At 47.5% G+C, this 13,894-nt stretch overlaps 1 protein-coding gene across 2 annotated transcripts in view; it reads left to right on the top strand.

The window, feature by feature from the left end:
- The window catches only part of SPON1 (spondin 1), a 312,023-nt gene that overhangs the window by 30,845 nt on the left and 267,284 nt on the right, over positions 1-13,894 (top strand). Inside the window, exon 1 of one of the 2 annotated variants that reach the window (XM_079928891.1) lies at positions 6,135-6,637. The exons of the other annotated variant lie outside the window; for it this stretch is intronic. Coding sequence (XP_079785017.1) covers positions 6,400-6,637 — 238 coding nt within the window. The 5' untranslated portion in view covers positions 6,135-6,399. Of the gene's footprint in view, positions 1-6,134; positions 6,638-13,894 lie in introns of those variants that run through there. 2 annotated transcript variants of the gene reach the window in all.

The following is a 13,894-nucleotide window of genomic DNA, read 5'->3' as shown; positions in this document are numbered from 1 at the left end:
TGCAAGAGCTTGTTCTTGGGAGCTGTCCATATCTGTACCTGGCATAGGCTGTATGGCATTCAGACACGATGCTCTCTCTAATCTATAAACCCAAAGCAGGGAGACTGAGACATCTCCAGTCTGGGACCAGGTCTACATCTTAGAAGATGCTCCCACTGCTCAATTCTTCACTTCTTCCAGTGGTGAGCTTCCTTTCAGCTGTGCAATGACAGGGACCTTACGGATGGCTTTTGTCTATTTCAGTTCACACAGTGGCTATGACGATTACGAGGTCTTAGGTGACCTTTGTTGGAGCAGTTTCAATAAAGACTCGTGAACTGTTCCCAAAGTTTACTGCAAGGAAAAACGAACGGAAACTGAGGGGGCAAAGACAACAAGGGAGAACAACTCTTTCAAAAGTCTGCCTCTGAAGCATAGTGAGAGAACAGCTGGAGAGGGCGAGGAGGGAGGGGAAAGGTCCAGTGTCATGCCCAGTGCCACCTCAACCCCAGTCCCCCCCTCCCGCTCCCATCCCAGGATGGGGGAGACTCCCCAGGTCTGCAGGCTGAGGACGCGGACAGGAAGGGAAACTGGACTACATAAGAGCAGGAGAGGGCTTCCCTGGTGGCGCAGTGTTTGAGAGTCCGCCTGCTGATGCAGGGGACACGGGTTCGGGCCCCGGTCCGGGAGGATCCCACATGCCGCGGAGCGGCTGGGCCCATGAGCCATGGCCGCTGAGCCTGCGCCTCCGGAGCCTGTGCTCCGCAACGGGAGAGGCCACAGCGGTGAGAGTTTGTAGTAATGCAGTTGGCAGTTACCAGGTTTTCTGCAGCAGAAGTCAGAAGTCGGGATAGTTCCATTGTTCTGCTTAGTTGATCTAGGGTTGGGGGTTAGTTAGAGAGGAGGTAGCAAAATAAAAGAGGCGACCTAATGAAGAGTGTTTGTGAGGATATGGTTCAAATGGTTAAGCATAGTGTCCAAACTGGGTGGGGAAGGAACTGACAAGATGGGCTGGGAAAATCCGAACTGACTAAGCAATTGCAGGTCTCAATGACACAGGGGTCAATGCAAGGGGGTGAGGCAGTGGGACAGCTGGGAGTAGAATGAGAGAGGACCATTGGGAGCCAGTATTTCCAAAGCTGAGGATGGTTTCTGCAGGGGAGGGCTGCTGATATGGAAGGACCCAAGCTCTCTGGAATAGAGGAGGTTAGAGGGATGGCTGAGTATCAGTACAGACTCTCTAGTCTCCCAAGACTGCAGCATGAGTTAGGATGGGCAGGAAGCCAGTGAGCCACTTGCAGAGTTCTTTGTGGCTGCAGGGAGTGACGTGAGGTTATAGATGAAGGAAGTAGGATGAGGGAGGATGAAGGAGTGTAAATTGGGTGCCGTGAGCTTTCAGGTAAGAGGGACTTTTGAAGGCTATTCTAGGATGCTGATCTGGGTGAGGCAGTGTAAAATAGGTAGAGAAATGCTCCAGAGAGTAGAGGGAAGGGTAAAACTGAATGGAGACCAAAGGACTGGAGAGATGAGGTGAATGGAGGAACTCATGCCTTGGGTGGAGTTGTAGGATGGACCCAATCAGTTTCAGAATTCCAAAGGTAGTGTGATTATATATGATTTGGCCAATGCCTAGAATATAATATAATATCTCTTCACTTAATTAATGTCTTTTGCTTTTAGAATTCTTAAAAATTGTACTTTTATATTCACCTTCCATAACTTAGTCTCAGAGCTTACTGGGTCCCTGGCGGACAGCTTCCAGGCAGATCACAGATAGATTGTTCAGTGCAATTCGACTTCATTCATTGTCCATCTGCTTTCTTTTTCTAAAAACCCCTTCCCATAAAACTTCGGAGTACAACTCTGAGTTATGGAAACAAAGACGTAACATTTCTGGATTCTTGTTCTAAATTAATAAAATAAGAGTAACAATGCTAACTAGTTTTTTTTTTGGTGAATCACTGAAGTTTACAAATTGTTATCTCAATTACTTGTTTATTTCTCAGACCCCCAGGAGGTAGGCAGGATGGGTATTACTGTTCCCAATTTTGTACATAACACTTTAGACAGCACCTGTGAGCTCCCAAGACCTCTCAGCTTCACAGCCAAAAAGTGGGAAAGCCAGACGGAAGCCTTGCACCTCAAGTCTGAATTATAAGCTGCGGTTCCCTAAACTGTAGTTTGAATTTGTTCAAAGTGCAGATTCAATAGGTCTTGGATGGGGTTTTGGAATTTGCATTTGAGGCAAATATCTGATGCTTGTGTTTCAATGACCATACTCAAAAACAATAATCTAGAAACTTCTTTTTCCCTTCTCTCTTAAAAGAACAACAACAACAAAAACAACCACCAAAAAAAAAAAAAGAGGCTGATCTCACCTCTTACCAATCAAAGGAATTTTTTTTTTCTTAGAGAAGTGGAGCCCCCAGGTCTTCTCTTCTGTGACCTACCCACACACACTGATAAAGTTAATTATCTGCCCTGGCTAAATGACTTTCCCTAGCAACACCCTAGCAACTAACATTAGCTCTGCCTTAGGCTACAAAACTGGAAAGAGATTTCTTGAAGTCCGGTGTATTTTACAACAAAACAAAACATCTGAACGGGAAGTTAAACAAAGTAAACTGGATTCATTACTAAGGATATGAGACACAGACATACAAGACAGTTCATGACAGTCCACCAAACACAATAGTCAAAATAAGAAACTTTCTTCTCACAAGTTCTACTGAAGTCCAGAGGAGAGACTGCAAGATCTCATCCCACGGAGGAGAAGAGAATTTAAATGGGCAGAAGGAGGGAGGACATCCTAGGTGATGGGAAAGCTATAAGCAAAGGTGCCAAGTCAAGTATGAAAGTGCGGGACACAGGGAACCCAGCTGGGAAGCACTGGGAGCTCAGTCTGGGATGTATGACCACATCATAGAGGGCCTTGAAGGTCACTTGAAGAACTTGGGCTGCATCAGAGGGTCCTGGGAGGCTGTTAAAGACGTTTTATTCATAGAACAGATACTTATGGAGCCAGGCACCATGATATGCGTGGAGGATACAGTGGTGATCCCCAGAGACAGTCCCTCCCCTTATGGAGCTTGGAATCTAGTGATGGAGACAGACACTGAACAAATACAAAATGTAAAAATCAGACATAAAAGTGAATAGGTAGTTATAAATCTTGAGAATATTAAGAGAAAGATATCAAGTTCCAGGAGAGCATATAAAGAGAGGCAGGACCTATTCTTGGAAATCAGGAAGGACTTCTCTGGGGAAGCAGTTTTGCACTGAGATCTGAAGGGTGCATAGGAGTTGGCTGGAAGAGGATGGGGGTTGGCAGAGACGAAAGCACTGGATTCCAGGCAGAGAGAACCACACAGGCAAAAGTTCATAAAATGGAAAAGCCGTGGTGGCCGGAGCCCATGAGAAAAGGGGTACATGGTCTTCAAAGGCGGGTCAAACAGGACCTCAGAGGCCATGTTAAAGATTCTTTGTTCTGAGAGCTCTGAAAAGCCACTGAAAAAGGATTTTAACCTCGGGATTGACATTCAAATCTGCATTTTAAAAAGGATCACTCAGTCTTCAGCTCAGAAGATAGATTGGAGGGAGAGTAAGAGTAGATGTGGGCAGCCCAATTAGGAGGCTGAGAGATGATGACAACTCAGGCTGATGTGGTGGCAGAGGAGTTGGGGAGAAGTGAACAGATTCAAGGAGTTGGAAGCTGGTGATTTCGTGACGGATTGGATGTGTGGAGAGAAAGCAGCATTCTGATGTGACAGTAGAGCTGGGTTAGGGAAGTTTAACTCCGGTAGTGGGATTACAGATCCATGGGCTGTCATGGCCCAGATGGTGGGGTCACCACTGCGTAGAGGGAAGAACCCTATTTTAGTGTTGGTGGACTGTTTTGAATCCTGGTTCTTTCTCCCCTTACTAGCTGTGGCACCCAGACAGGTAAATTTTATAGGTTCCTTATCTGGAAAATAGCAGAGAGGAGGGGGCCTCCTACATCACATGGTTTTCCTGTCAATGTTGAATGAGGAATTAACTATTCTGTCCCTCCCTGCTGTGTTCTGCCCACCTCCCTGTTAGATTTGAATACGCTGATTTAGATGAAAAGACTTTCAAGAACACATAATTGAGCTATTGGATGTAAAATAAGCTCCGTGAAGACAGGAGCCACATTTTATTTATCTCTAGTTTCCTGTCCTCTGAGATAAGATCGGGTACACTCTCATGAACAGCTTAGTTTGTAGCATATATATCACCGTTATGATTGGAAAAGATTCGTGTAACTATGTATTTAATATTTGCCTCTGCCCCAGATTGTAAGATCCACTAAGGCAAGTAGTTTATTTGTCCAGCGTCCCAGTGCTGAGCACATGGAGGGCATTGGACATGAATGAATGAATGAATGAATGAATGTTTGTTCCCTCTGGTACCCACTACTCAGCACAGACTTGGCCCCAAATCTATACTCAAGGAAAGCTTGCTGGATGCATGGGACTGTGCACCATGGAGTCTATGTGAGCCCTGAGCCAGTCTGGTCATACTGCAGATAATTCACTCAGGACACAGAGGTGAATCTCTCTGAATGTCACCTCCATAAAGGAAAGCTGGTAGCTGGAGCAGGTGCCGCTGACCGTCGAGGAGGGTCAGGCCAAGAAAAGAGCATAATTGCCTTCTGCAAAGGGGCACTGTCAGAGGACCTCTGAGAGAAGGCGCCCAGTTAATAGTGGCAGTGAGAGTCCCAGCACAAGGACTGAGGGCAGGCGAGGAGGAATGGAGGCCTCCTATGCAGATGGCTCCTCTGGGCTGTTTGTTCGTGACGTCAAAGGAAAGCAAAGGAGATTGCTTTTTAAATGCAGGCTCTTGAAGCGTGTTGACAGTCCAGGGGAAGGAGGGGGTGCAGTAACCGAAGCTTCTGAGAGCACTTGGGATGCTTGTGCACACTGAGGGGAGGCAGAGGCATTAAGGCATCCCCAAAGTGGGCTTGGTCTCCGTTACTGTGCTACCCAGGGCCAGCCCGACCCACCCGTTGAGCTTGGGGGTGGGGGTGGGGAGACACTGGAGACCAGGCCCAGTATTTTACATGGGTCATTTCATTTAACTCTAGCATCCTCTAGAGGAAGGGTGTATTAGCCCAGAGGCACACATGCACCCTTTCTGAGCATGAAACTGAAGCTTGGAGAGCTTAAATAACCTGCTCAAGTCTCACAGTGGGTGAGCGACAGCACTAATGTTTGATTCGAGTCGGTGCCCAGGGGAACAGTGGGAGAGATTCCTGCACCTGGCCTTCTCCCGTCTGGCTTTGGGGTTGAGCCTGAGGCTCTGCCCAGTGAGCCCTTAGGTTCATCTCCTCTCCAAACATCTGTCACTGGGGACTGGGAACCTGAACTAAAATCTAAGCCAAGAAAACACAGGCTTTTCTCTGAAACTTTCAAAACCCCTTTCCAGGGCTCTATGAGGACTCCCATGGGCTTTAGGCACTTTTGTCTTCGTGGGCTCCTCCCTTCATAAAACAACAGTAAACATTATATTTTATGACTCTGTAGGTATAAAGACAAATATATTAATAAATATTATATAGTGAAATATTTTATTGGACCTAAAGTTTTTTTTTTTTCCTTCTGATTTTAAAGAAAACATTTTCAGGAATCTCCGAAGGTATTACAGGCCATAGCACTGTGCCTACTGGGCCCAATGGATGAATCATTCTGTTCTTTCCATCCTCCAGTCTGACCTGTTCCAGGTCAGAGAAGGGCAATAGAGTCAGATAGCCATGGCATCTGACCCTGCCTTAACTGGCCGAAAGCCTCAGTTTGCTCATCTATAAAATGAGTGAAAGTAATGTCACGTTTATTGTGTGAAGCGAGAGTGGAAAATGTGAGCAGATATAGTAAGTAAACCGCCCAGAATATTGCCAGACACAGAGTAGGTGTGCAGCAAAAGTTCTCAGTCTTTCCCTCCTTGGAGCACCCTCCTCCACAGGGTCCAGGGGGTTGGGGCAGCAGCCTCCTTGGTGGTGGGACAGAGTCCGCAGTGTCCCTGTACCCTATGATTTCCTCGCCAGACCCTGGGAATCCAGCGTCGCAAAATAAACACGGCCCCGCCGCTAATCGCCAGCGCGGAAACAAAACAGCGCTGCGCTCGGGGATCTGGGCAAAATCAGCCCTCCCTCTTCCTCCTCCTCTTCCTCCTCCTCCTCCGCCGCCCTCCCTTCCTCGCGCTGCTCGGCTTGCTCGGCTTAGCTCAGCGCAGCGCAGCTCGGCAGCCGCCAAGCCGAGGCGGCAAGGTCTCCTGGTCGCCAGCGCCGGCTCCGAGCTCCGCTCCCCGCCCGGGCTCTGCCAGGTCGCGCTTCCGCGGGGACCACTTCGAGCAGGAGTCGCGTGGCGAGCCGGCGGCGAGGCACAAAGTTGGGGGCCCGCGAGGATGAGGCTATCCGCGGCGTCCCTGAGACTGAGCCGGAGTCCAGCGCTGCTGGCCCTGGCGCTGCCTCTGGCCGCGGCGCTGGCCTTCTCCGACGAGACTCTGGACAAAGTGCCCAAGTCGGAGGGCTACTGCAGCCGCATCCTGCGCGTCCAGGGCACGCGGCGCGAGGGCTACACCGAGTTCAGCCTCCGTGTGGAGGGCGACCCTGACTTCTACAAGCCGGGAACCAGCTACCGCGGTAAGTGGCCCTGCGTGGCGTTGAGGGCGCGGGACCCGGCCCCCGGAGGGCGCCGACCGCGCGGTGCGGGAGGAGGGCGCACGGTTCTCAGGCGCACAGTGCGGGCACAGCCCGGTAAGGGCCCTTCTGTCCTGGATGCCCTCAGCCCTTTTAGACCCGAGCCAGTGTCCGGGCCGTCGCGGGCCACAGCCAGGAGATGCAGCCCCCACGTCTGACGCGCGGTTCCCGGGCATGGGCTGTAGCGGAGCGACGCGTCACTCTGGCCTGGCTGGGAGGGAACCTGGCTTCTTCCCCCGCCGGCTCCAGGAGAGAAGTGGAGACTCGCCTTTCTCCAGATCCGTCTCTGGAGTGGAGCGGACCCTGGCTTCTCTTAGTCGGGTCCCAGGCAAGGTGGTGACTCCGGCTTTCCCCACTCCCATCCCTGAAAGAAAGGAAACCAGCTTCTCGCTGACCGGTCCCCAGTTGGATGGTCACTCCAGCTTCCCCGGACAGATCCCTACAGGAGAAGGGACTTCGGTTTCTACCTTAGCTGGTCCCAGGGCACGAGGAGGAGGGGAGAAGAGCCAGATGCTTTTCGGAAGGGTCCCTGAAAAGAACTCCAAATTATTCTCCGATGGTTCCAGGCGAGGGAGAAGACCCTGGATTTCTAGGACAGGCTCCCAGTGGACAGGGAGCTCTAGGTAGTTTTGGACAGGGAAAGGGAATCCGATGAAAACGGAAGGGAAGCCCGGATTCCCGAGGCCTGCTCCCTGGGGGCCGGGACCTTGGCTCCCGCAACCCCAAGTCTCAGTGCCCCAGGGATGCCGTTCCTACGCTCCTCAGCTGAGAGCCGGCTTTCGGGAGCGCAGAGAGGGGATGTCCAAGCAAGTGAGCGCCTCCCAAGCAGGACAGGCAGCTCGACCCGCACAGACCTGAAGATCACTTACGCCATCCCCAGGGCCCACCGCCCCTCTCTTCAGCCGGGTCATCTCCCCAGACATCTTTTCCCCATGCTGCAGCTGCCCTTCTCCAGTCGCGAGCCAGGATGTCGGGCAGGGAAAGAAGCCTGCCTGGCCTCACCGGGGCCCCGCGGGCGGGGAGTGACAGGGCGCGTGTCCCTTCACCCCTGCCCCTTCAAAAGTCAATTCTAGGGTCAAGCAGGAAGAGAGGGGCTTTGGGGCACCGAGTGGGGTGCTCTTCCATCCCCACTTGCCCGGTTCCTAAGCATCTCGGGAAGAAGCAATGGGAACAATACTGGAGAAAGTTTGGGGCAGTGTCAGCGGGCGCCCGGGCCACACAGGAGACCAGAACCTTCTCAGAACGCTTCCTCCGTTTTCCCGCGTTCGTGTTCCCGACTTTCTCCACCTGGAGCTACCCAGAGCGGGCTTCCCGGCATAGCCTGCACGTGGATGCGCTCAGCAGCTGGCCGGCAACCCCTGCAAGCCGGCACGGGTCGGCGGGATGCTGGGTACTCCGCGGAGACGGGCAGGGTGGGGGTGGGGTGGAGGGCACCCGGCCCAGCCCCGGGGAGCTGGCGGCGGGTTGGCCGGGCTGCCCTGAGAGCCGAACCTACGAGCGGCCGCAGCCTCTCCTCCGAGCTGGGAAGCAGCCAGTCCTCTCCGTGGACTGGAGGGAAGTGGGCGTAACCCCGCTGGCCTCTTCAGCCCTCCCCCAACCCGAGGGCCTGGGTTCCCTAGGAAAACTGTCCCAGCTCCACGTGGCAGGGAAAGAGGTGGCTCTGGAGTCAGGTGGACCAGGGTTTAGTAGCTGTGTGACCTTGTGCAAGTCCTTTAATTTCTCTGAACGTGTTTCCCAGCTATTGAAAACAGCTCATTATCCAACCACCCTGGGCGGTTGCAGGGAGTGAATGAGTGCCTAAAGATGAGCATGCCTGAGCTACAGCGGGCCCCCAGTATGTGCTAGTTTGAGTTGGCTATGGGGCCCTAATGGTTTAATAATGGAGGGATGTGCCTGGTCAGATTGGTTTCTGGGTGTGTGTGTGTGTGTGTGTGTGTGTGTGTGCGTGCGTTTAAAAAGGTTTATTCAGCACTCCTTTCAGCCAGTCTACCAGTGAATGCCAGTTACCTCGGTCCTCATGAAATTGAATGAATGAATGAATAATTTCTCCATATCATGAGGCTTGCCTTAGACTATTCCTCGTTTAGGACCAGGAGGATTTCTTTTTTCCTTTTTTAAATTTTTTGGTTGCGCTGCATGGCAAGTGGGATCTTAATTCCCCGACCAGGGATTGAACCTGTGCCCCCTGCAGTGGAAGTGGGGAGTCACAGTCTTAACCACTGGACCGCCAGGGAAGTCCTGGGAGGATTTCTTTTTTGGGTAATTCAGGCTAGTCTGCTGTGCAGGCCACGAGTCCTTCTGGGTTTCTTTTCCCACTTGAATCCTCCCAGTTTGTCTAAGCACTGAGACAGAGATGCATCTGGGATTCACATTGACAGAGAGGTTCCATGACTGCCCAAGTATCTATCCACTGCCAGCAGGTGGAAACTGGGGCTAGTAGGGAGGGGAACACTAGGCTTTCACCTTACAGGTTATTCCAGCCTAAAAAGTTAGCCTTTGGACTGTGACATCCGACTCAGGCCATTGGTGGGCAATCATCTTATCTGCTTTCTGGTGACTAAGAGATCCTGAACGAAAGATCTTACAGGAACCATGCTAAGGTCCTCTGAGTAAATTCTCTGCGATTAGCAAACCTGATTCTGCCACTCAAAGTTAGGAAGAAAAGGGCACTGGCCTAGTTTGTGACATTTTCTGTTGGCTTATACTTTCTTAGCATAGTTACATTAGAAGTAAATCTAATACATTCTGACTTAGGGCTGTGGAAATTAACATTCCCCTGGTGTTCTGTTTGCTGTTTTATTTTTTCCTGAATTAGGGCCCCTCACAATCGTTGGAATCAATGGCTTGTTTTCCTGCCGCAAACCTTTGTCCTCAGTATTCTAGTTCATCCCCAAAGAGCTTCTGCTCTCCATGCCCCCCACCCCAGCATATCCTTTAGGTATTCTAGACTGGAATAAAATGGTCACTATTAAGAAATATATTGAAACATGGGGTTTCTTCTCAACAGCCAGGATCCAGTTGAGATGATGATTCAGCCTTTTTCCAAGTTGTTAGTACTATATTGACTGCCTTCTCTCTCCCACCACATCTCTCTACTCTCCCTCCCTCTTCCCCCCAATACCCCTCCCTCTGCAATAATTGTGCTTTAGAAAGCTCTGAAAGGCCTGCTCTGTTTCTGACCATGGCCTCCTTTGAAAAAGAGATTACAGTGATTAAAAATAACAAGTTGAGGATTCTCAAGGGGCTTCCCTTATAAGAGGACAATTTGCAGGACCAGCCATTCCCAGATCCCAATTTCAAGCCAAATAGAAGAAAATCAGCTGAAATGTTCAAGGATTGATTGAAAATAAAAGAGGCTCTTTTGTCTGTCCAAAGGTCTGTTTATTAGGAAAATAAAGCCAGACCCTGGCTAATGAGAGTGGCTTTTCCTAGATGCTCTTTAAAGGGAAATTTCAAGGAACTTGATGGGAAAAGAATGTCCAGTTGAGATTACAAAAACTTGTCCAACTTCAAGCATAACTGAGGGATTTATTCTAAACCGGGAGGTTTGGAGAACTCCAAAGCTGCTTTGCCTTCTTTTTGTCTCTCTTTGGGGCTCACACTGCCATAAGAATGTGTGTTCCAGAGTGTCCCATCTCCTCCTGGTAGAATGAACACAGGCTTTGATGTTGGCTGGGTCTGTTTCCACTTCAGCTCAGTCACACATTCACTGTGTGACCTCAGGCAGGCAGCTTTACCTCTCTGAGCTACAGTTGCTCCAACTGTAAAATGAGGCTGCTTCTCCCACCGCCCACAGCATAGCTATGAGAATTAGAAATAATCCATGTCAAAAGAAACTGTCATACAGTAGGATATATATATATATACACACACATACACACACACATATATGTAATGTTATGAGATCATTATTTATTTTGGAAATAGAAAAATACTTGGCAGCTAGCACTGGATGAGATATTGTGTTAAGTACTTCCTACGCATCTCACTTATTCCTTCCAGTACTTTGGGGCAGTTTATTATTTTTATTTTATAGATGAGGACACTAAATCTCAGAGAGGTTTAGTAACTTGCCCATGGTCACACAGCTGTAATCAGTGGAGTCAGGATACAAACTTAGGGATGTCTAACTCCTAAATCTCTGCTCTTAACCAATCTTCTACACTGACTCAATAAAATAAATTAGGAGTAGATTGAATTCACCCAGCTACCCTCAGCCTTCTAGATGTTGAGTCTTTGTTGAAGGAAAACAGCAATAGCAAATCAAGATAATAACTGACAGGGCTTCCCTGGTGGCGCAATGGTTAAGAATCCACCTGCCAATGCAGGGGACACGGGTTCCGTCCCTGGTCTGGGAAGATCCCACATGCCACGGAGCAACTAAGCCCATGCTCCACAACTACTGAGCCTGTGCTTTAGAGCCCGTGAGCCACAACTACTGAGCCCGTGAGCCACAACTACTGAGCCCATGTGCTTAGAGCCCATGCTCCGCAACAAGAGAAGCCACCGCAATGAGAAGCCCCTGCTTGCTGCAACTAAAGAAAAGCCCGCGCGCAGCAATGGAGACCCAATGCAGCCAAAAATAAAATAAATTTTTTTTTAAAAAATAATAATTGACATATCTTGGGACACAAAATATGAAGTGATGGGTCCGTATTTACATTTTCTTTTTATAGACTTCAGTGTTGCATTTCCCCATAAACCAGAAGATTAATTTAGAAACACGAAGAACCTTGCCAATCTTTAGCCAATTCCTTTTGTTTGTGGGGAAACAGAAACAAATTGAAAATAAAAAACCCTAATTTGACTGTTGTTTTGTTTTTATATGCAGATATTATATGCCTGTAAAATTATATGTTTGAAAAGTATACATGTAGAATCTGAAAAATTTAGGCTGGATAAGGTCTTTTAAATAAACTATTTCTTATCTAGTGTTTTTTTTTTAATTAAGCACTGCTGATCATTAACTGTAATTAATTATCAGTGACCCCCCACCTCTCCTCTTTTCTTTTTTTATTAGGTAACTTTAATTTTTTAACTTGTGCTCCCTTTTCATAAGTATTTAGTTCAAATAGATAATAAAAATTAAAAGATGCATGCATATCTACATGCTTAATAGTTGTGGGGATTGTTGCTTTGAGTTTTATGAAACCAAAAATAAACAGAACATACAATAAAATGAAAGCATAAAAGTTGGAACTTTTCAAGGTTTAAAACTTGAGTACTTCCCATACACAGTTAAGTTGTTCCATTCCAGCTGGCTGACTCAACTGGAACAATGGGCTATAATGGCTGATATGTTTACAAACATGCCATTAGCTTGTTATACAGAATGTCAGATGTAGGTCGATACCAATTTCTGCAGGGAAAAAAAAAAAACACCATCTTGTATTAGTCAGGATACAGGCTAAGCTCATGTTACAAAGAGACCCCAAAATACAGTGTTTTAAACAAGAGATAAATGGGAAATCCAAGATGATGGGTGGCTTGTTCCACAAGGTCAATCAGTACCCCAGGTTCCTTCCATCTTGTTGCTCTACCATCTTCTAGCGCTCTGCAGTCACAGAGTGACAAGTCACAGTACCTGAAATGTGGCTCGTCCAAACTGAGTTGTGCTGTAAGCGTAAGATGCACACTGGTTGTTGAATAATTAGTATGAAAAAAGAATAAGCTTCTCATTAATAATATTTTACATTGATTACATGTTGAAGTTATAATTGTATATAGGAGGCTACATAAAATATATTGTTAAAATTAATTTTACTTGTTTTACATTTATTCCTACCGGCTATTTGTTAATAATTAAAATGAATTTCCCCTGGCTTGAGCTTATTTCTATTGGACAGCACTGTTCTTGGGAGTTGTCCTCATCAGCATGGTGACAGCCAGCTCACTACCAACACATCTGAGTTCCAGTCAGCATGCAGAGGGGAAAAGAAGTGGAGGCAAGCAGCTTTCTTTTACTGATGTGACCCAGAAATCACAGCTAGCACATTCAAACACACTCCTTTGCTAAGAATTTGGTCCCATGGCCACACCTAGATGCAAGGGAGCCTGGGAAAGATAGCATTTAGCTGGGCAGCCACATGCCCAGTGAAAACTTTGGGGAGGGATTTTTCAAAAGGATGAGGTGAAAATGGATTTGGAGGGGCAGTTAGCCGTCTCTGTCACATGTTTTAATGCATAGTCATGTAAAAACAATGTTTCATGTTCTCTTTCTCCGTGATAGGTGGTCTAGGTGGGTCTTTTCAACAGCACGTGAGTTGATATTCCTGCTAAATGGGGAAGGAGTGTTGATGTAGGTGTGTGTGCACACACGCGCGTGTGTGGTGTGTTGATAGGGTTCATACTGAGGAGAAATAAGGGGCCAGTGTGTCCGAGTAGCCTGCTCGGTCTCACCCTCTTCCTCTGTCTCACCCTTCCTCAAGGAAGCAGCAAGGAAGGGAAGGAATGAAGGAAGAAGTGGATAAAGCAAGAAAATGCAAGAGAGGGAGAGAAAAAAGGAAAAGAGAGGGAAGAAGGAGGAGGAGAGAAAGGAGGGGAAGGAGAAGAAAGAAATTAAGAGAAAAGAAAAAACCTCACTGGGATATACATTTAGAATGAGAAAGAAATAATTTTACAGAGGAGTCCCATTCTTTTTTAGTTTTAAAGTCTTAATGAAGACTATCATTCTCATTCTCTTAGTGAATAGATAAGTTCCCCCAAATCAGATCCCATTGATCATGCATTGTTTTATTAAGATTAGTTTAAAATAAGTGCTCTTAATCTGCTGTGGAATTTACTAAATTTGCTGAGATCAAAAATTTTTAAATTGAAGTATAGTTGATTTACAATGTTGTGTTAGTTTCAGGTATACAGCAAAGTGATTCAGTTAATACTTATTAACTGAATATATATATGTGTGTGTATATATATATATATTCTTTTTCAAGAGAGGAGTCCCACATTACTTGAGGGTTAGAGTCAAGAGGCACTATGGAAAGCAAAAATCACATAAGTCAAAATTATTCCTTAAAAATCCTTTGCAATTTTACATAAACAATCACATGGATACTAGATTCAATCTAGCCTTATTTATGTGCCCCAGCAGATAGTTTTGTTAGTGGGGAATAGAAATAAACTGACATTTCTCAATAAGTCCAGCACTTCTATTTTTCCCCCCAGCATTGGAAGAGACCAGTGTTTCCTCAGTTGAATACT

Source organism: Stenella coeruleoalba (assembly GCF_951394435.1).
Source record: "Stenella coeruleoalba genome assembly, chromosome: 8".
NCBI lineage: Eukaryota > Metazoa > Chordata > Mammalia > Artiodactyla > Delphinidae > Stenella > Stenella coeruleoalba.
This window is presented reverse-complemented; position numbering and strand designations above follow the sequence as displayed.